The sequence below is a fragment of the Macrosteles quadrilineatus genome, unplaced genomic scaffold (genome assembly GCF_028750875.1).
Source record: "Macrosteles quadrilineatus isolate MER2022 unplaced genomic scaffold, UCM_ALF_1.0 Scaffold_1__1_contigs__length_201487025, whole genome shotgun sequence".
NCBI classification, from domain to species: domain Eukaryota; kingdom Metazoa; phylum Arthropoda; class Insecta; order Hemiptera; family Cicadellidae; genus Macrosteles; species Macrosteles quadrilineatus.
Window position 1 is genome coordinate 154,444,335 of NW_026542594.1, and position 22,574 is coordinate 154,466,908.

At 36.7% G+C, this 22,574-nt stretch overlaps 4 protein-coding genes across 4 annotated transcripts; 3 read left to right on the top strand and 1 right to left on the bottom strand.

Annotated features, from left to right (window-relative positions):
• Positions 1–817: 817 nt before the first annotated feature.
• On the top strand, positions 818–3,882 carry LOC128987855 (SRR1-like protein). The gene is made up of 2 exons (XM_054408913.1): positions 818–1,000; positions 3,198–3,882. Exons 1-2 carry the CDS (start codon positions 861–863, stop codon positions 3,880–3,882), a joined length of 825 nt encoding a protein of 274 aa, XP_054264888.1. The 5' UTR covers positions 818–860.
• Positions 3,883–3,892: 10 nt separating this feature from the next.
• LOC128987862 (protein FMC1 homolog) lies at positions 3,893–5,204 on the top strand. Its single transcript, XM_054408925.1, has one exon. It carries the CDS (start codon positions 3,893–3,895, stop codon positions 4,202–4,204), a length of 312 nt encoding a protein of 103 aa, XP_054264900.1. The 3' UTR covers positions 4,205–5,204.
• On the top strand, positions 4,339–5,157 carry LOC129001803 (protein O-mannose kinase-like). Its single transcript, XM_054429253.1, has one exon. The coding sequence runs from the start codon at positions 4,339–4,341 to the stop codon at positions 5,155–5,157; it is 819 nt and encodes a 272-aa protein (XP_054285228.1).
• A 424-nt stretch (positions 5,205–5,628) lies between the features above and the next one.
• Positions 5,629–21,606, bottom strand: LOC128983033 (cystathionine beta-synthase). Its single transcript, XM_054402159.1, has 8 exons — positions 21,277–21,606; positions 10,766–10,897; positions 10,239–10,345; positions 9,902–10,116; positions 9,093–9,227; positions 8,576–8,855; positions 6,940–7,032; positions 5,629–5,837 (listed from the first exon to the last, which is right to left on the bottom strand). Exons 2-8 carry the CDS (start codon positions 10,894–10,896, stop codon positions 5,680–5,682), a joined length of 1,119 nt encoding a protein of 372 aa, XP_054258134.1. The 5' UTR covers position 10,897; positions 21,277–21,606; the 3' UTR covers positions 5,629–5,679.
• Positions 21,607–22,574: the final 968 nt, after the last annotated feature.

Sequence of the window (22,574 nt, forward strand, 5' to 3'; positions counted from 1 at the left end):
TTCACGAAAACTTAAGAATGGATATTTCTTTCAGAGCCAATAGTGACCCTCCATATCTAAAATTGAGAATGCATACTTGTGGTGGGGTTGTGACAGTATTCTCATAATCAACTTAAGAATCTTGGGAGCAGAACCTGTACCTCTTAACCTCCTGCTCTTTGAACTGTCAAATTAAGTATTTACATCTGACTTCAATTAATATATTTGTTATTTACATTCTTCCAATAGCTCCATAAGATTAACATACAAACTTAAAAGAACAGTGGGGCATAGCCCTAATATTAAGTACAAAACTGAACAAGCCTATGTTAATCGAGACAAAGAAAGACGAATACAACGAATCAAAAATAATTCAAATCGGTCCAGCGTTTCTTGAGTCATAAGTGGTGTAACTAACACGACTTTGTTTTATATATAGACAACGAGTACTCTGATAAATAGTTGTGTTATGCTAAAAAACTTTAAATTCGTCAACAGTGATATTTGAGGGATTTTTGTACGGGGTTTCCGAAGAGCAACATTTATTATTGATTTCTGAACCACATTAACAGTTGTTAGTATTGATCAGAACGAGTATTGCCGAAAATTTAATTCAAGTAATTATTACTTTGATGCACATCGACTTTGACACGCCGTGTATTGGTTTAATCTATGGTTAAATCAGAATTAAAAAAAATAATAATACCGCTGGTTGACTGCATGACTAGACCCAGTGCCAGTGGCCGCTTTGAGACCCAATCTAATCTGATCCTATTCTCCTATTCGTTTCATTCACTTTAATTCAATCACTTCATAGCCTGCCTGCGCCTGCGTCATTGTCATTCATTTATTTATCTATCATCTGATTCTGTTTTGTTTTTATGGGTGATTTTAAGGTTATTAAGTCTAAGAAAAGGAGAACTCGCAGTAGTAATACTAAAGTAGACAATTCTTTTCTTCAGAATTTCGGCTGTTACACTAGTACAGGACTTGAAGTTTTCTCTCGGGAAAGTGTTGTTGAGTAAGTCAAAATTTTATTTTATCCTATGCCTAGTTGATTGGTATATATTACAGTGCCCAATGTTCAACACAGTGCAAAGCCCTTTTCAGATAAGCCCAGACTTAGCAATAAGTAATGTGTGAGTAGGCTACAGTAATTTAAGCCTCCTCTAAGGCAAGGCCTAATGGGACAAATCTATCTACTAGCACTAGGTTGTGACTAGAATTGATGCAGCCCAGAGACATACCAGTTCACTTCACATGAGTGTTAAGTTATCAGTTCTAGCCACTAGACCACAGGTGTGACGTAAAGAATAATCTAAGGGTTGACAGTTTAATGGGAGGTCCTTCCATTTCATCTCCCATACTAGGGAAGTTGGAATTTTGGTAGTTTTACATTTTGGGGAATTCCGTTCGTAGTTTCTACCGTCAACCAGCCAATAATTCCAGCACCCCCAGTTAAAGAAACAAAATGGAAGGAGGATCTCCCACCAATATGATTGTAAACGACTGCACAGCTCTGAATTAAGGGACAGTACTCTTGGTGCAATGACAAGGGGCAGACACGTTCCTCAGGAGGAGCTCATAGACAGGATGCTGAAGTTCATTAAGCAACTCAGGTTTGAAAGACTCTGAAGTACCAGGTGGGGAGCGCAAAAGCCCATCAATGGCTGACGTGCAACAGGTCAAGGTCCGCCCCTATAGAATCAATCAATCAATGATTATAAATCGATCGACTGGACCGCGATAGTGACAATGGCCTGTGTTAACTTAAATACAAGTAAGTTATTGTCAATAGTTTGTGTTAGTGTGATAATATAAGGAAGATCCCCTGAAGATGCCACATAAGCTGGCAAAATGTATATAGAGTAAGTAATGTACAATTAGGCCTACAACCATAGACAAAAAGAATGAAATATAGACTGTCAGCCGTGCTGCGGTTACCATGGTTACCATAAGTTCCGGCGCACACCGCTGTAGTTTACGTAACGCGTACGCTGTAACTACCGTGGCGATCCCAGCGGTGTGCGCCAGAACCAATGGTAACCGCAGCACAGCTGACGGTCTATATTTAATTCTTTTTGTCTATGCTACAACTTAAGTACAGATACATCAATAATTAAGGTAAAACTTAATAAGTTTTAATATAGGCCTAATCAAAAATGGGGAGCGAGCTGGTCTAGTGGTTAGAGCACGGGACTTCAGTCCCTGAGGTACTGGGTTCAAATCTTGCCAAATCACAAATAATTTTACAAAAGTACCGATTTTATCTAAGTGATAGTGCCCGAGCCCCTAGGTCTCTAGCCTGAAGTAAGTATGTGAAAACAACCCCGGGCTCGTGCCTTGCGCCCTAGGACAAAAAAATATAATTAGACTAACAATCATAACACTTCTCAGAGCTTGTTTACTTTTTCGTCATGAAGGATCTTAGGGAATATCAACAGCTTTGTTTTGTTCGTAAATAGTTTACTTAGTACAGAGTGTCCACGGGTTTTAAAGTTTTGAAAATTGAAAATAACTCCCCAGTCTGGCTACAAATAATCCAATAATCAACCACGGGCTTACTGGAGTAACATGACACACTCATCGTGGTTTTTGAAAACGCTGGCTGATGGCAAACAAAACTGTGAACTGAGTTCTTCCTTCCAAGAGCAAAATGAAGGAAATAATTAAATGGCCGCAGTTTGATCCTAGGAATCAGTAGGCCTATTTACTTGCCAGACTATGAGTCCGTTAACACCTCACACTCAATAGTGTTACGATACATTTTTTTAACACGCATACACATTCCTTTAATCAAGCTGAACGATGTATTAAGATTCCTGATCATCATGTGTGTATAACCGGTTATTTCCGCTATAAACTAGATATACTATCATACACACAGTTCGAAAATCCATAATTGTAAAAAAATATACTAACCACACTCAGACAGACCATACTTAGGGTTAGTTGGAGGGAGATAGTTTAGCTATTAGGTAGCCTTTGTCCTGAATACAGGAGGATCCAATGACGTAAGACCAAGCTCATCAGTGATCACTGGGGATATCATGTATCAGTACAGTCACTCTTGAGGCTTACTAGTCTAATGACATTGTCTGAAATAGAGAGATACAATACTCACTGCAATCAGACATAGCGAAAACTTTAAAATTTATTTGAACGTGTTGGTGACATATTTACGTCAACTTTAAACTAACCATAAATATTTTTTTCAGGAGGGTTACATCTGCAAAAGAAGAGATAAAGTCTTCTGAGTTTTTTCGGCTGTTTACTAAGGACCTTCTTGAGAAAAATGAAGATTTAAGTAGTGTTGATATAATTACATACGGACTTGGAAATTTTTCACAGTGTGTGTCTTCAAGGTATCAGTTTGCTTTTATTCTTGCTCTTAAAGATATATGCAAAGGAGATTCACTGTTGTATGATCCAGTTTTTATTGCAGAAGAAATTGAAATAATCAAGAACTTTAACTGTTTTATTATAGCAGAAAACGAGGAGGCAAAACGAAAGATCAACAAAAAGACCCTATTTTTTCTACCCCACTGTCCAAAACAGTTACTAAACAATTTACTGTGGAAAAACTGGACCACAAGTTTAAAACATTGTATAATTGTAGGCAACAGCATTAACAAGATCGTTGAGTCACATTCAGATAGGTTTTTAAAACAAAATCTAACCTACGTGTATCACGCTTCCTCTTTTGTGAATGAAATAACAATAAATAACTGTTTCAAATACTCTGATATCTTTAATGATTTGTCAATTCAGTGGTTTTCCGAGCAGAATATATCAGAACTTAATTGTAACATTTCTGAATTAAGTCTAGAGCCTTCGTACAAAGAAGAAGATATTGAGTTCATAACATATTCTTTAAACGACTATTTAAGTATCAAGCAATAAATAATAAAACATGTCAGTTCAAAATATTCGTACATTGAGGAATCTTGCATCAGAGTTACGTACGGCTAGTTCAACGGGAAAGTTAAAAGATTCTCCAGCAATTGAGTTCATTTTGAATCAATATAAGAAATTTAAAGTAACTGATCAGCAATTGTGTAAAGCTCAAGAAGAAATGAGATATATGTCAGAAACTTACTTGTGTTACATGAAAAGCTCTCGAAAGTATATGGAACTCCATAAAAGTTATCAAGGGAAAGGTGAGCGGACGACTGAAGAAACTGCCAATTTAGTTGGATTCAAACTTCCTCATGATCCTAAGTAGCTTATGGCATCATGCAGATTGAAAATAAATTTGTCATTAGTCTTCTAGTTTGTTGCTTGTTATTGCAAAGATCTTGTTGTATGGTTAAATTACAAAACTTAAAATGCCCGTTTGAACATTTTGCATTGGACAGGATGCTCAGTTGCCATCCTTGGCTTGGATGTGAAGAGTTAAATAAAGTTGAATTTATCAAGCATTTAGGGAAAGGGGCTGTTAAAAATGTGTCTTTAGTGAAATGGAATGATATCCCAATTGTGGTTTCACTTCCAGCCAATGCTGAATATATGGAAGATTTTAGAAATGGAATAGAGGCATTAAAGTCATTAAATCCAAGCCAACAAGTCGTGCAGTTGATTGGGTATTGTGACGAGCCAGTTGCCCTTTATACTGAATATCATCCATTCGGAAATGCTGCTGATTTCTTCACACAGTTTGGCTTAAAAAACCTTACAATCGGCCAAAGCTTGGGATTCTGCCTCCAGTATTCAGAAATTTTGAGATATTTACACAACCATACAAGTGGACCAAGGGTATTTTGTGATTCTAACAGTTTAGATAAACTTCTGAGCCAGCTACTGGTTACGTCTCAGTTAACTCTCATCTTGAATGACGCTGATGCCTTACCAGTGGTGTTGGATTCTTCAGGGATAAAATGTGGCCACAGACAACTGGAAGGTACGTTTGTTGCTCCTGAGCAACTGTGGCATATAGAAGGCGAGTTCAGTGATGATCTAATGCCTGGCTACAATGAAAAAACTGACATCTGGAAAGCTGCATCCGTATGTGATTATTTTCTAAGACAGTCAGATGATGGAGAGAGTGTTCGATACAGGCTTTTTGATTTGCATTCCCGATGTAAACGTCATGATCCCAAATTAAGACCATCAGCCAATGAATTGAGAAATGAATATATTTCAGTTATAAATGAGTACAACAGCCATTCTGAACTTTGATTTTTGCATAATGTGCTATGAAATGTAAATAAAATAATTGTATCTAAGTTTCTGAATAATTTAAATCCTCTTCTAAAAAATAGTTTTTATATGTACAATATATGGTTAATAAACTGGTAAATGACTAGCCAAATCAAATCTGCAAGTATGCTTTTTCTTATGTTGACAGTGTAAAATAATGAGATCAAACTTGCTGACTAATATCAGTTTTGTAGTTGTAAGTAGAATGTATGAATGTACCATCGCCAATTAGTAAAATTTTTCAATTTTAATATGGTTAATGGACATACCAAATGTTCTGTCTCAGCCTTTATTTGTACTGGTTAGATCTGTGACGGAAAACTAGGGTTCGTTGGTATGTGCATTATCAAACAGCTCTGGTGACCAAATCACAATGAATAATACTTACTCAAAAAGCTATGTATATTTCAAATCGTTCACAGCAGAAAGGGTAGTACAAAATACAGATGGTTAAAATAAAAGGTAATGCTTTATTCAAATTGCAGGAAACGTTTAACACTCTCAGTCTATGAAGTTCCTTTCTCTCATCCAATCGTCAGAGAGAAATTTGGTTAGGTAGTTGCGGACATTATCTGGCAATATAACAACTACACGCTTTGAAGCATCTAAAGATTTTGCATATTTCAGGGCACCACAAACTGCTGTTCCACTGCTCCCACCTGAAACAAATCAACTTGTGTAGTTTGGAGTAACTTACTTGTACTTGTCAATATAATAGTATATTTTTTCATCGCTAGGGCTAAAGTAACTGTTTTTGATCCAAGCTCAAGTTTTAAGATCGAGGTGAAGCTGAGGTCAGAAAATGAGCGAGGGTTGAAATACCACTTTTTGTCCATTTCATGAACTATATTTTTTGTCAAATTGCACCATTATTTAAAAAAATTACTATGTTACAAAACTAAAATAGTTTTCATTTAAAGTAACCTGTCAAAATTACCTACTTCTAACTTATTTTCAATATAATTTGCAAATGGAAACAAGCAGCTGTTTTGTAAGTCGTTCAAATGTTTTGTCTATTACGATTGTATTAGTGTACATTATAATATGGATAAGTCAAACTATTTACAATAAGGCAACATTAAACTACAATCGATTAAACAGTCAAACATACTTTCGATTCATGCGATTGTTTACAATCAAAATTGACAACTGATTAGAGAACAGCTGATTTTTACTCCCTAGGGGCTAAAACGCTTTTTACTCCCAAGAGAGTAAAAATGCTACTTTTGACCCGCAACACATGCATTAAAAACAGCTGTTTTTGTCACAATATGAGAAACAAAAAAATATTTATGAAGCCTATATTTTTTAGTAAAATTATAATTAGTAAAATCAATTTGAAATAAGTTGTAGAAGTTGTAGGATATGGAAAATACTTTGTATTTATAATGTAACACTTCTATTTATCATTATTTACATTTGTTTCATATAAAAGGGTTATCAGTTTAAAATCACAACTTAAATTAATTTGTTCAATACCAAAAGTGTTTCTATTTTAGTTATTACTTATGGACAACAGAGGTATTCAACTTCACTTTTACCATTTTAACTTAATCCTCCAACATTTTTACCTATACATGTTCAAATAAAATTTCAAATAAGTCTTGTTTTTATGGAAATTTATTGTTAGTGTGCCTATAATGTCATTGGACTGGATACTGAAGTTGTATAAATAGTCAAAGATAATGTGTAAACATTTTGCACTAACTTTGTTTGGAGAACCAATGATGGTAAAATAAAAAAATAAATTCATTTACTTACCACACAATAGACCCTCATCTCGAATAAGTCTTCTTGCCATAGTGAAAGCTTCTTTGTCACCCATTTTAATCCATTCATCAACCACATTTCGATCTATAAAAAAATGTTATAAAACAAACAATGTTATACATTTTTAAACAGAAGCTCATATTAGTTTTTTGATACATTAATATGGAACCTTTGATTAACTCAATTTCTATGTGTCCTTAAATCCCTAGCCAATAAAAGGTGATTAGAATACTTACTCAAAATAAACTTGGTAAATAAATATTAATTAATTATTATAAAATTTACTGAGCATTTTGGTAATAAAACCTACATCTTTTCTATATTGGAGCAAACGATTTGGGATTTCAGTAATTTGAAAATAATATGACCTTAACCCCATCCCCCTTTAAATCTCAGCTTGGACTTGTTGTATTTATTTTATAAAATGCTGTAACATATACTGATCTGGATCTACAGATAAAAAAATTAAGTTTACACACATAAGGTTATCACTACATACACACAAATCAATTAATTGATTGTTGGCTGTGCAAAAATCATCCCTTGTTTTGCCCTTTGCTGTCCAGGAGAAGTGTTTCTATGCTGGTGTTTATTTACCACATCGGCATTTTTTAACCTTTTTTGTAAGGTAACGGTCCAAACCCTAGTCTTCATAATTTCATCATCAAAAATAGAATCATAACCTTTTTATCTTCTTACTATGTAGGCTTTTGTGGCCGGTGTCATTAGAGTTAATGGTGTTTTTCGGGGTCAACTGTGTCGTCACTACAGTATCACCAGTAGTACACCAGTGGCTAGGCTGAGTAGTGACGACAAGGTTGACACCAAAGAACACCATGAACTCATAACCTTTAACTTCAACCCAGACCTATTGTTAACAAATAGACGATATAATTAAATTTCCTAACCAAAACCCACTCCTTACAATTGTGCTGTAAAAGATCGAGCAACTAATGGACGATATGGTGTATATGTTCCTGATCATTGGGCTTTAAATAAATGATCCTGGCTAATGAAACAGCTGATCTTAGTCAGTAACAAAGCTACACATATCATCTCACTCCATTCTACACTCATCCTTCACTCATATTTGGGTTAAAATACGCACCTAAGTGGCGTCCCCATCTTAATGATTGATAATTGATAGTACTAGTTAACTGATTTGTTGTTAGATGCCACCACCTACCAAGTTGCTTCTTGACAAGCGGGTCTCGTCGAACCGTAGTCTTTTTATGCATGAGGAATGCTCATCAAACCGCTGTGAAGGGTTAGTGAAATTTTTAAACATTGTTTAATGTTTTTATTTTATGCCTTTGTATGTGTGTGAATTTAATTTATTCATGATGATGATAAGTGTTCAGCAAAATTAAGGAGACAGAAGAGTTGACAATGGGATAACAGACCCCAAAACTTTAGTCATCTGATAAAAATGTATAGCATTGATGATCGTAATAGGTTAGTCAACCTTTTTATTAAATATTTTATCCATACATTCTGTTATAAAGACTTTTTAACCTCTTTTATCCTGGCTAACTTAATAGTTCCTGGTTACACTTGAATATCAATAGAAGTTTATAGTTATGAAAATATAAATCCAATCAACAATACACATCTATCAATAGGTTACCTATAACAGTTGGTATAAAATCGTAACCGATGCCTTCTACATCGTAGTAATCAGTGTCGCTGTTGTTGAGCTCCTTAGGCAATGCCAGGATGGAGCCATAAGGGTCAACACCGACCACCCGCACATGAGGCGCGTGGTCTTTGAAGTAGCGTCCAATACCAGCAATAGTGCCACCTGTGCCTGTTCCAATCACCACAGCATCCAACCGGCCCTCACATTGCCGCATGATCTCACGAGCTGTACCATCATAGTGAGCCAGTGGGTTTCCTTTGTTGCGATACTGTAAACCAAACAAATAACTCAGTAAAAAAATAGGCACCGAATTCCCTTCCAATGTCTACTGACGGGGAAAGAGCAAAGTATGTTTCAAAATACAAATTGACATAAACATTCTTAACAAATTAAACTGACTGTAAAAAAAATATTCTAATGATATTTTAATAACTTTTGAAGTGAAGTTTTTGTATATCAATCACATTCCTCTGTGTCTGATGGGTGATGAAAGTTGGTGATCTACCTGATCTAGTACTACTGCATCTGGAATGTCTTTTGCTATTAACTGCGCCTTGGCCATGAGTCCGTCTGGTGCGTAGGAGCCAGATGATATGGGAGTGCGGACCACCTCCGCGCCCAGGGCTTGCAAAGTGTACACCTGCACATATAAACATTGAGCATTACTAAACTGACTTTTGGTTTGAATCACAATCGGGTTGCTTTAGAAAATATTTATAAAAAATATGACTTTTGTAATGCTACATTTTGCTTAAGTGTATAATATATTGTGTATAAACTACCTCAATCACGGTGAAATTGTCAACTTCGCTGGTTCCTTATTTTTTAGAAGCCAATTTAATTGTAGAATGTGATATAAAACAGTTAGTTGGATATGATTGTTGTTTTAGTTTATTATACATTAAATGTATATTTTTTGAACATATTTTATGTATTTTAAAACTTTTACCCATTCAAAAGAAATAGGCCTACTTTAAATTTTGGTTTTGTTTCTGCAAATTTTACTTTAGCTCATTAAATTTAGCCTAATGTTTAATGGGCTGTTTATGTTCAGGACATGAATTATACTCATGGTTTATTGTATATTAATTTGCCCTGACTGCGCTCACTTCAACATCATTGCAGACAAAGTAAGAGAGATATGATGCATATAGACTACCGCTTCTGGACAGCCCTAAGTACTAATCATTATTCCTTTGGCTTGCTGCAACCTTTTAGGGAAAACGGTAAAGGCAATCTTGTGTTTGTAATCACTCTGGGGAACACTGTTTTAGTCACTGTTGTGCAATAGAAAAGATTAAGGAGTAAACTTACCTTCTCGTTGGACATTTTCTGACTCATGACGATGATGCACTTGTAGCCCTTGACAGCCGCAGCCATGGCGATCCCGACCCCAGTGTTGCCTGACGTAGGCTCCACCAGGGTACAACCAGGTTTGAGACGACCCTCAGCCTCCGCCTCCTCCACCATCCGAAAACCTATGCGGTCCTTGAGGCTGCCCCCAGGATTCAGAAACTCACATTTTGCCACTGCATAAAAGGCAAAAAAATTAAAATGCTTGTACCTGTCAAAAATATGCAGTATGAATATACATAAATACAGTATATACAATTTAGGTACTGATTAGACCTTTATAACCAAAAACACTTACGAATTTCACATTGTACTCCTTCTTCCTTTGGAATCCGGTTGAGCCTGACCAGGGGAGTTTGTCCTATGGCATGCAGAATACTGGGCAAAATATGTGACCGGTCATGCCTATAAAATTAGACAAGAGGTTACAGTTATAAATATAAGAACTTACAGCAAAGAATAACGGTACTATACAACTTCACATCTACATCTATAATAACGTACTATGTAAACTTGGCTAACAAACAGCCGGTCTTCTTCAGTAACAAAGCTACACATCATCTCGATTGTAATATTTAGCTGAAAAAACTCACCAAAGTTTTGTGTCATTGTACTTGGCACACTATACTGGTAGACTTATAAATCACCTCCGCTCAACTACAGTAGACAATATAAAACCCTGAATGGCCATGAATTAGTTTTTTAGTCCTAGTTTTTTAATCCGTTAGGTGGACAAGGTCATAAGATTTTCAGGGGTGAGCACTATATGCTAGTACTAAATGTGAGAGAATTCTGCAATAGTGTTGGATGAAGAGAGTTACTTACTGATCTATATGATTGTGTGGGTCTTTGTCCCTTGTCCCTGGCCTCCATGTACACTTGCTGGGCAAACCTGGGTCAATGAAACCTTCGAAAGGCAGCTTAGGTGATGGTACCGGTAACTCATTAGATTCCATTCTGTAACATTGGATAGCAGTGGTAAAATAATACACCATTGACAGTAGTAATGTAAATATATACTGGTCAGTTATCTGGTCGTTTCTGCTCATTAAGTGTTCTCTACAAACTTTGTTGGCTTTATTTTGGAATTTATTTGACATTTGTACAGTTTGTAGAGTACCACATCACTTTTGTGTACAAGTCTAGTTGCAAGTGACCTAATCGGAGTGCAAGCAATAGCACACACATGTAAATTCATTTGTTTGGTAAATGGTTTTTGTTTAGGTTGGAATAATTTGCTTGTAAAGATTGGTGATATAAAAATATTTAGATTACCTTAACAAGTTATTTTTCTTCTAATTTAAAATTAACAAAGTTTTGGGTTGTTTATGTTTAATTTTTCTTTTCTAGCACCAATAGTGCATTCCTAAGTGAGATAGTAAGCTAAAATCCAAGAAATAATACGTAAGGCAAGAAATATATAGTAATTAGGACCTACGCAGTACATTGGTATTGATAAATTCTGAGGCCTTTAAGTCCAAAACATTACTACTGTGTAGTTATATCTAGTTGCACAAAAAAACCTTAACTATGATCCACCAAGTCCCCAAATCCAGACACAAAAGATGCATTTGTTTTCTCAACAACTCTTTAGAGTTCTTAACAAAGAAATTAATTTAATTCTAGCGAATTTCCCTATAGGGAGCTATGGTGGCACTATAAGTTCGCATAACCGTACCATGGGAACGGGGTTTACAGGGGTTTTTGGGATAAAAAATGGATTTTCTAACTTTTGGCCCTAAAACAAAAATTTCCCAATTTCTCTCTAGACCTTTTTAAAGAGCTTAAAAAACAAATAATTTAGTATATCAAAGTGTGTTTGTACGGTTATTGGTACCTAACTTAGAAAATTGAAAAAATAGTAAATTTAAAATTCCCATGTTATTCTTATGGAGAATATTGTAAAATGTGTAGCTTGCTTGTTTATGGATATATTTTGATCAAACTTGGTAAATTTATTTATTTTATATTAAGCTATTAATATAAAAAAAATACACTTTATTAGTTTCCTTGTAGCAGCAAACCTATAGGTACTCGTTAAACGAAAAACCTTTATGTTATTAATATAGATTTAAGATTTAATTGGAAATCAATTCAGACAAATGTAAATTCGCTTAGCCGGCAGGTTTGCTGCGGCGGGGGTATTTTATTATTAAAGTCAAAGAGGCATTTAAATTTAAATTTTAAACAATCTGTATTACATAAAGCGAGATTTAAAGATATTGTACATTGAACAGTGTCAAACAAAATTGTTTCTTCCCACTTCAGTTGACAAATCACAATCAGAACTCTGACCTTAAGATCCATTCATAGAACGATTAAGAGGAAAAGGTTAAGTGCAATGACGTACATGAGCCCAGGTCCACAACAAATGCTCATGTAATGACTCAGTCTCTGACACAGTAATAATAATTTTAGAAGTAAATTCAAAACTAGGGCTTTAAACCAGGTGGGCTGTACTGAGAGGGGTGACATTTCTTTCTAGCTATTTTACAAATATTATATTATATTAAAAATCAAATCCTAAATCTTTGTACATACCTTAAAACTATCACAATCATAAAACCCATCCCTATTGACCCCATTTAGGAATTGATATATAATACATACATTTATTCCAGCAATTGAAGCCATTCTTGTGGTATTAATTTTTATTATTTATTGGTGCCTTAATTTTTTTTTCAATGTTTGTACGGCTATGCTACTGATCACCACCATGTAAAATAAAACTAAATTCTTTTAAATACCAGATTTTTATTCCATACAAAACAATATTTGACAAAGAAATTTGAAAATAGTTAATCAGTAATTAATTAATTAAAAGAACAAAGAACATCCATTCAACAACCATAACTTTAAAAAAAAAATTGTATAACATTAACTTAAATAAAAGAAAATCAATTAGAAATAGCTCAGATATTACATTTTTTAGTTGTAAAATGGGGGAGAAAAAGGCGAAAGGTAGTCAGGTTTGTCCCATTTTACAACTAAAAATCGTTATTTTGACCCAAGGAATTACTACGTAAATTATGTCCCCACATTTTTTGAACACCCTGTATAATACAACATATGTATCAAAATTGCTCTAAAGTAGATGTGACCAAATTCGACAAGTTTATTGTATTAATGAATTAGAAAAAAACATGTAACAAATCTATTAGAACAATTGGATTTTTAAACGAAAATAATTTTAGCCCACCATCTACATTTAAATTTAAGTTAAATATCTATTTTGTTCATTCATGAGATGAAAATATTATTTTAAGCATATATATAAATATATATATAAGAACAAAAAAGTATGCAAGTAAGTTAGGTACCAGTGAAATGTTTTTTTCTCTCGATTAATATAAAAATTCTAAAGCTATTGGGATTACTTAGATACATTTTGCAGCTTTAGATTTCAGTTTTAGCGAATTTCCCATATAGGGAATAAGCTATTACCGTAGTACTCATGGTAAGACCTGGACGTGGGACCGATTTTTTTTTTCGTTTTGAGGTCCCTAGAGGCCAAAAACACCATCCGTACAAATTCATATATATATATATATATTTATCTAATATATAAAATTCTCGTGTCACAGTGTTTGTCTGCAAACTCCTCCGGAACGACTTCACCGATCGTTATGAAATTTGGTGTGTGAATTCTGTAGGTATGCGAATAGGAAGTAAACTATTTCCCGTTTCGAAATTCTTAAAAGGGCTCCGCCCCAGTGGCTCTGGAGTTTCCCATGTTAACCTTATGAGAAATGGAATTAATGAATCTTAACAGCTGTTTCAATTAAATAGCATTAAAGTTACAAGGATTACCAACAGGGTGCAGCACTATTATTTCTTTTACATTTATGACAACAGCTAATTTGCAACCAAAAGGTGAGTGAGCGTAGCGAACGAACTTCAACCTGGAGGCGAGTGAGCGTAGCGAACGAGCTAACCTGAAGGCAAGTGAGCGCAGCGAACGAGCTCCAACCTAAAGGTGAGTGAGCGTAGCGAACGAGCTTCAACCCAAAGGTGAGTGAGCGTAGCGAACGAACTTCAACCAGGACGTGATTGAGCGATGCGAACGAGATCATCTTGAAAATTAAACGTAACGGTACTTTCTTTCCATCGGTCTGTCTTAGGGGAAACCTATAACTTAGGCGATACGAAGTTCGCTGGGTCAGCTAGTATATATATATATATTAGGGATGGACGGGATTGAATTTTTAGTTCGGGACGGGACGGGACGGGATTTTTTTCTTTGCATAAAAAGAAAGTACTGTATTGCAGTTACCAAAAAAAGACATACGAAATCAATTTTTACCATTTGTGGCACTGATCTATAAAAACCAAAAAATGGGTAACAATTTACAGGTACCCATAGTAACTTGTGACTCGCGGGTCACGGGGTGATCGTCTGTATGACTCACGGTCACGGCGAGATCGTCGTCATGACTCGCGATCACGGCGCGATCGTCGGTATGACTCGCGGTCACGGCGAGATCGTCGTCATGACTCGTGGTCACGGCGCGATCGTCGGTAGGACCCCGCGGTCACGGCGCGATCGTCGGTATGACTCCGTGGTCACGGGGTTATCGTCGGTATGACTCGCGGTCACGGCATGATCGTCGTTATGACTCGCGAACACGGTTCGATCGTCAGCATGACCCGCGGTCACGGCGCGATCGTCGTCATGACTCGCGGTCACGGCGCGATCGTCGGTAAGACTCGCGGTGACAGCGTGATCGTCGGTATGACTCGCGGTCACGGCGCGATCGTTGGTATGACTCGCGGTCAAGACGCGATCGTCGTCATGACTCGCGGTCACGGCGCGATCGTCGGTAGGACCCCGCGGTCACGGCGCGATCGTCGGTATGACTTCGCGGTCACGGGGTTATCGTCGGGATGACTCGCGGTCACGACATGATCGTCGGTATGACTCGCGAACACGGTTCGATCGTCGTCATGACTCGCGGTCACGGCGCGATCGTCGGTATGACTCGCGGTGACAGCGCGATCGTCGGTATGACTCGCGGTGACAGCGCGATCGTCGGTATGACTCGCGGTCACGGCGCGATCGTCGGTATGACTCCGCGGTCACGGGGTTATCGTCGGTATGACTCGCGGTGACAGCGCGATCGTCGGTATGACTCGCGGTCACGGCGCGATCGTCGGTATGACTCCGCGGTCACGGGGTTATCGTCGGTATGACTCGCGGTCACGGCGCGATCGTCGGTATGACTCGCGATCACGGCTCGATCGTCAGCATGACTCCGCGGTCACGGCATGATCGTCGGTATGACTTGCGGTCACGGCGCGATCGTCGGTATGACTCGCGATCACGGCGCGATCGTCGGTATGACTCGCGGTCACGGCGCGATCGTCGGTATGACTCGCGGTCACGGCGCGATCGTCGGTAGGACTCCGCGGTCACGGCGCGATCGTCGGTATGACTTCGTCTCCTGCGTTCGCGGACCTATCGCTCGCAATAACGGCGTTATCGGCACTCGCGAAGCGGAAAAATCGCCGACGATCGGACCAAATCCCGTCCCGAAAAATTCCCGAGTCAAATGTAATCCCGTCCCGATAATCGGGAATATTTTTTTCCCGAAAAATTCCCGAAATTTCGGGACCAGTCCATCCCTAATATATATATATATATATATATATATATATATATACTAGCTGACCCGGCGAACTTCGTATCGCCTAAGTTATAGGTTTCCCCTAAGACAGACCGATGGAAAACCCGGCAGACGTTGTCTGTTGTCTTGCCTTTGACTATTTTTAATTTAAGTACCGTTACGTTTAATTTTCAAGATGATCTCGTTCGCATCGCTCAACCACGTCCTGGTTGAAGTTCGTTCGCTACGCTCACTCACCTTTGGGTTGGAGCTCGTTCGCTACGCTCACTCACCTTTAGGTTGGAGCTCGTTCGCTGCGCTCACTTGCCTTCAGGTTAGATGTTCGCATCGCTCAATCACGTCCTGGTTGAAGTTCGTTCGCTACGCTCACTCACCTTTGGGTTGGAGCTCGTTCGCTACGCTCACTCACCTTTAGGTTGGAGCTCGTTCGCTGCGCTCACTTGCCTTCAGGTTAGCTCGTTCGCTACGCTAACTCGCTTCCAGGTTGAAGTTCGTTCGCTACGCTCACTCACCTTTTGGTTGCAAATTAGCTGTTGTCATAAATGTAAAAGAAATAATAGTGCTGCACCCTGTTGGTAATCCTTGTAACTTTAATGCTATTGAACATCATAGAACAGAACCAACTTGTTTAATTGAAACAGCTGTTAAGATTCATTAATTCCATTTCTCATAAGGTTAACATGGGAAACTCCAGAGCCACTGGGGCGGAGCCCTTTTAAGAATTTCGAAACGGGAAATAGTTTACTTCCTATTCGCATACCTACAGAATTTACACACCAAATTTCATAACGATCGGTGAAGTCGTTCCGGAGGAGTTTGCAGACAAACACTGTGACACGAGAATTTTATATATTAGAAGATATGTGTGTCCGTCAGCACGATAACTCGAGCAAAAATGATCCGATTTTGATGAAATTTGGTACAAACGTGTAAACGTACGTTTATTCGAACGAGTTTGCGATCCAGCATGATCGGACTATGTGGACGGGGGTTTACGGGGGGTTTTATGGGGTAAAAATAGGGTTTTCCCATTTTTGACCTAAAAAACATAAAATTTAGCAATTTCTTTCCAAACCATTTTGTAGAGCTTCAAAAAACAAATAATTTAGTATATTGAAGCGTTATTATGCGCCTAATGGTTACGGAGAAAATTCCAAAAAATTGTAAATTAAAAATTCCCATGTTATTCTTATGGAGAATAAGTAAATTGTTGTAGTTTGCTTGTTTGTGAACATATTTTGATCAAATTTGGAAAATGTTTTTATTTCTTACTAACAATTCACATTGTACAAAAAAAAACAGTTTTACCCTCCCTCATGCAGCAAACCTAAGTACTTGTTAAACTAATTCTATTTAAATCAAGAATAAATGTTATATTTTTAAGTAGACATTTCAGTGTAAATCCAATCAGTCAAATGGAAATTCGCTTAGTCTGCAGGTTTGCTGCGGCGGGGGTATTTTAATAGTATATGGTAATTAATAGTTCGATATTTTTGAATATCGTATATAGGTACTTTATACCTTATAGGCTACTTATCTATAAATATAACACAATTGTACCGGTTTGGTTGTGGATCTCGGCAATATGAGGAAATTACATATTTCTCCAATGTACGAAACCACTAAAAATTATGTACATCTAAGAACCAAATATTACCTAAGAGGCATATAAAATATTTTATTTGGCAATTATCTTGCTAAGGGTTAAACATAGAGCAACAACTATTTATGTGACTGCTACGAAGTACTGAAATTAGTTAAGCTATGACAGGATTAGACAATTATAAATAGCTTAAACACGTCAGGAAGAAGTCGATCTAATTAAACAACAATTGGGGTTGTTGACCCTAAGCGTAAACAGTGCACAGGGAATACAGAATTAAACAGTAAGGTGTATAAAAGGGGTAATGGTTAGCTGGTCCCGTAATCCGAGGGTCGAAAAAGGTTGGGGCAATAAAACGACTCCACTGGTCCCAAGAGGTCCAGGTAGTTTTGGGGCGGCTAATCCAGTGGGGCAATGAGGCATGAAGCGTGATGCAAACAAACAATAAATACTTGCAGTCCTGACCTCGGCAATGAATGGGGCGAATTTGGGAATTCCCTCGTCAGGTCATCATCCCATCGCGAAGCTCTAAACAATGCACCACTTTACTCTACACGTCAACAACAGCAAATACTTGCAGCGCTCTCGGCATCAAAGAATGTTGCGAATTTGGGGTTTTGTAGCACTCACCTACCATAAGGGGAAGTTGATAAATATACCTTTAAACATCTATGAGAGAAGTAAACAAAATTGAGTAAATTGAGGTAGTACTGTAATAAGAAAAGTTAGTAGGGATATTTATGTTCAAAATCAAATGTTAAGGGGAGAGAAGGAACGTGGAGGAAAAAGAAGACTGTAGCAATGAAATACTTCATCGACAAAAAGATAGAATCTCTTTCAACAGGGGAGATCGACCTGGTCACTTTTAGCGAATTTCCCCTATAGGGAATAAGCTATTACCGTAGTACTCATGGTGAGACCTGGACCCGGGACCGATTTATTTTTTGTTTTGAGGTCCCTAGAGGCAAAAAACACCATCCGTTCAAATTCATATATAACACCACACCCGTCCGTTAGCGTGATAACTCGAGCAAAAATGTCCCGATTTTGATGAAATTTGGTAAAAACGTGTAAACTTATGTGTATTCGAATGAGTTCGCGAACCAGCATGATCGGACTATGGGAACAGGGGTTTATGGGGGGTTTTATGGTGTTTTCCCATTTTTGACCCTAAAAACTTAAAATTTAGCAATTTCTTTTAAACCCATTTTGTAGAGCTTAAACACAAATTATTAGTATATTTAAGCGTTTTTATGCGCCTAATTTTTACGGAGAAAATTCCAAAAATCTGTTATTTTAAAATTCTCATGTTATTCTTATAGAGAATAAGTTAACTGTTGTAGTTTGCTTGTTTATGAACATATTTTGATCAAATTTGGAAAATGCATTAATTTCATACTAAACTATTAACATTTTACAAAAAAAAAAAATTGTTACCCTCCCTGTTGCAGCAAACCTAAGTAGGCATACTCGTTAAACTAATGTTGTTTAAATAGGGAATAAATGTGAAATTTTTAAGGATACATTTTAGTGTAAAACCAATCAGGCGAATGGGAAATCGCTTAGTCTGCAGGTTTGCTGCAGCGGGGTGTTTAAAAATGTGTATCAAACGTTTCCTTACCCAGAGTGGTTTAGTCGAGGGAAATAGAGTCTGTAAATATAGTTTTTAGTCATTTGTAATATGGTAGTTTGTTTGTAAAATCTTTGTAAGCATTCAGTTTGTCGTATTTTTCGTTTTTTCGTATATTTTATGAGTTTTTTGTTTTGTTATCAATTGTAAATATATCTTTTCCGCAATTTAATTTCATATATCATCGTATTTGATCTGGTTTTTGATCAATGTTTATGTCAATTTTTGTGAAATATGTTTTAAAATGTACTTAGTTCTTATTAAATCGTAAATATTCATCTTTTAGCTGTGTGCCCGTTCTACGCACCGGGATCTTATAGTGGTCAGTTGAAACCTTCCTATATAAAGAACAGCAGTTGGTTTGCATATTTTCAAATATGCTGGCCAAACTATTATACATACACAAATACAGTAGGCTATCCTACAGTTTCAAGTAAAAAAAAAAAAAAATGCGTAATAGAACTATAAGGGGTACACTTCCATATCTGTTGGCACAAACAACCAAATGAGTAATATTGATTATTCGATTGTTTAATTCGATATATCGTTTGGTTAGTTAGGTTAGGTTAACCTTACCTAACTAACCAAACGATATTTAGTTAAAATACTATACCTCAACCTCGCTATTAAACATTCAGGTTGGAAATTTCACTATCAAAGGTGTTCTTGTCCTGTCCGTACGGAACAGTGAGTAATATAATATGCGCTACCAACTTATGAATAATTGTTTAGTCCTACGATCCCAAGAGATAGGCAATTGGTCTATTGGCTGTATGGTCCATCGAGCAGCACATAGCGTTGAGAAGACACGTTGGAAAAGCGATTTGAGCATAATCCGTAAACCTCTGTTACAATCACCCACTGCAGTTGTCACTTTACACTTTACACAACCACCATTGAAGTGCCATCAATGAGTTTAAACCTTTTATGTAAGCTATTGGTAATGCTTATGTAAAAAATGTAAGTTTCCCAGCCATATAAAACACTGATTCAAGGTCTTTTTCCCGGTTATCAAAACTAAAAAATCAAAACTCAAGAAAATTTTTATACACAAAGAATCTCTATTTTCATTTACGGTTACCCCACAAATTATTTAACTTGCGATTAATTAAATCCGTTATGTAAGGAAAAACTGTTTTAATCCAACTTGGTTTGGATTTGCTTTTGAAACGTGATCGGAAATGATTGCGGTATTTGTAAATAACATTAAATGTAAACATATCAGTGACATCTAGAGAAAAATAATCTTGATCCGAACAGCTGTTCGCTATTTCATAGATGATTATGTGATAAAAATTGGGAGAAAACTTGACAAAAATCGCACAAAATTGGGTTTTTAAACGTCCGTAAGTTTATTTAAAAAGTAGTGAGGCCATATTTTAATAGCTAAAGACACTCTCGCCAATCCAGTGAATACATTAAAATGATTCGGATCTTGATAGGTACTCTAGTTTTTCAGGAGAAGGCCGCGTAAATGGCTCTTGGGCCGTGATAGACGGAAGACAGGCAGACAGAAATTGAGATGAGACTTGTTTCGGCTTCTTTAATGTATAAAACGTAAAAATAACTTAACAATGTATGATTCTGAGCAATGTACATACAAAACTCTAGTTTTATTTATATAGATTGTTTTAAACACATGTCTTTGTATATTTTTTCAGTTCTTTTATTAACGCATTTGTATTTTATAATAAATATTTTCAGCATGAAATAATCGAAAATTATTCACAACACTGTGTATTAGTATCCTTAGGAATTAAAACCCAATGAATTCTATAACATGCCATATTACTGATACTCATTCGCTGAATCACCTTTTAAACACTTGAAAGTATATAAACATTAATGATGTACTTTTTAATGTTACTGGTAAGTGGTAACACTATCTAAATCCATCAAACACTCTCCAAACATGTGTTTTTAGAGACAACGAAACACCTCAGGCTGCTTCCTCCTACTGATGAATGGGCATTGATAGCTATACACACACTAGCCGTAATCCTGTTAGACAAATTACAAAGGGGCTGCCGACGGGACCAGTGGAAGTGTGGATTAAGAGACCTTACTTGAGACTGGGACCAGTAGAAGTAGGGTACCTGGCTTACGGGACCAGTTGAGTCTGCCCCTATAAAAGTAGGGTGTAGACTAGACAAGAAAACCAATATTTGTTCTTCTTTCCGGCCGGCTTTAAACTTCTGTGTGATTGAGTGAAAATCAATATATACTTCAACTCATATGAGAGCACTGTGCAAGAATGACACACAAACATAAACGTCACGCAAAAATTAGTTTTGTTTTCAAATACGCTACATATGTTTTAGATACACAACTACAGTAGCCAGTAGCTTATGTACAAGAAAATAAAACAATTCCATAGGAAAACCATGCATTTAATGTATCATGTAATATCTGTTTTAAATACAGTAATTAGGTTATGACTGCGTTTTATCTATGGTTCTACAACACAATCAATTCTTACCTCGAATCTCGTGAGTCTTAGTAGGCCTTGTTGAATAACTTCAACTTGAGAAATTAGAATGAGATTGGATAACTAAACGTTTCACAGCGCCGAGCAGCTGAGCTCACTCACGACTCTCTGCGTATTGTGGCAGGAACAGCTGATAGTGAATACTGAATAGGAATACCGATGCACATAAAACCGGTTTCGTGCTTCATAAGAAAGAAAAGAAACTAGGGTAGTGGGGTGGCTACCGCTACCTACGTTAGTACAGTTCAGTGCCGGCGAGTCACAGCACACCTGTCTGGCGTCTGCATCACAATTGACAACACAGACACGACAATCACTATCAGATGGGACTACCTACTGACTACTGAACTGCGCCAGAACTTGCCCCCTCCACATACAACCAGCCCTGACCTCCACGTTCATTCAATAACAAAACAACAGAGAATGAGAAGTGACTGACATGGTGCATACGCCTATGAATGTTTAGCTAACCATTCAAAATATTCAATATTTTTTGCAAATTATATAGACATTGAAACATATATTCAACATTACTATTATAATATAAGAAATATATTACATACCATTTTAGCGAATTTCCCTATAGGGAAGTAGCTATTACCGTAGGCCTCATGGTAAGACCTAGACCCGGGACCGATTTACTTTTTCGTTTTGAGGTCCCCAGAAGCATTAATACAATCCGTTCAAATTCATATAGCCTACCGTACATATTTATATTTATATAGGCTATGTAGGCCTACCTGTTAACACGATAACTCGAGCAAAAATGTTCCGATTTTAAAGAAATTTGTTATGTTGATAGTGGATACTAATCCACGGTCTCCAGGCGTTTTTTTTTTAATTTTTAGTGGTGATTTTTCCATAAAAACCCATAAAATAAAATAAAATCGGATTTTCTCGAAAATGGACCGAAAGATTTTGATTAAATTTTAGTATGTTATATTCCTTACACATCTGAACAAAATAGTACAAATCCAATTTCCGTAAAAATTACGGTTCAAAAGTTATTTTAACTTATGTCATTTTCCCATAAAAAACCATAAAATTAAGAAAAAATAGGATTTTAGGAATAAGCCGGTTTTGATCAAAATTAATGATTTATGGAGCTTATAGGTAAACCAAAATATATTACAACCCCCCATTTCTGTAACAATTACGATTCTAAAGTTATTTCAAATTTTGTGATTTTTAACTATAAAATATCATAGTTACTCCCACCGCTTACCCAAAGGTCGTTGACAAGCTTATGGGAGAAAGTACGTGTCAGATTGCTGATACCGTTTATTTTT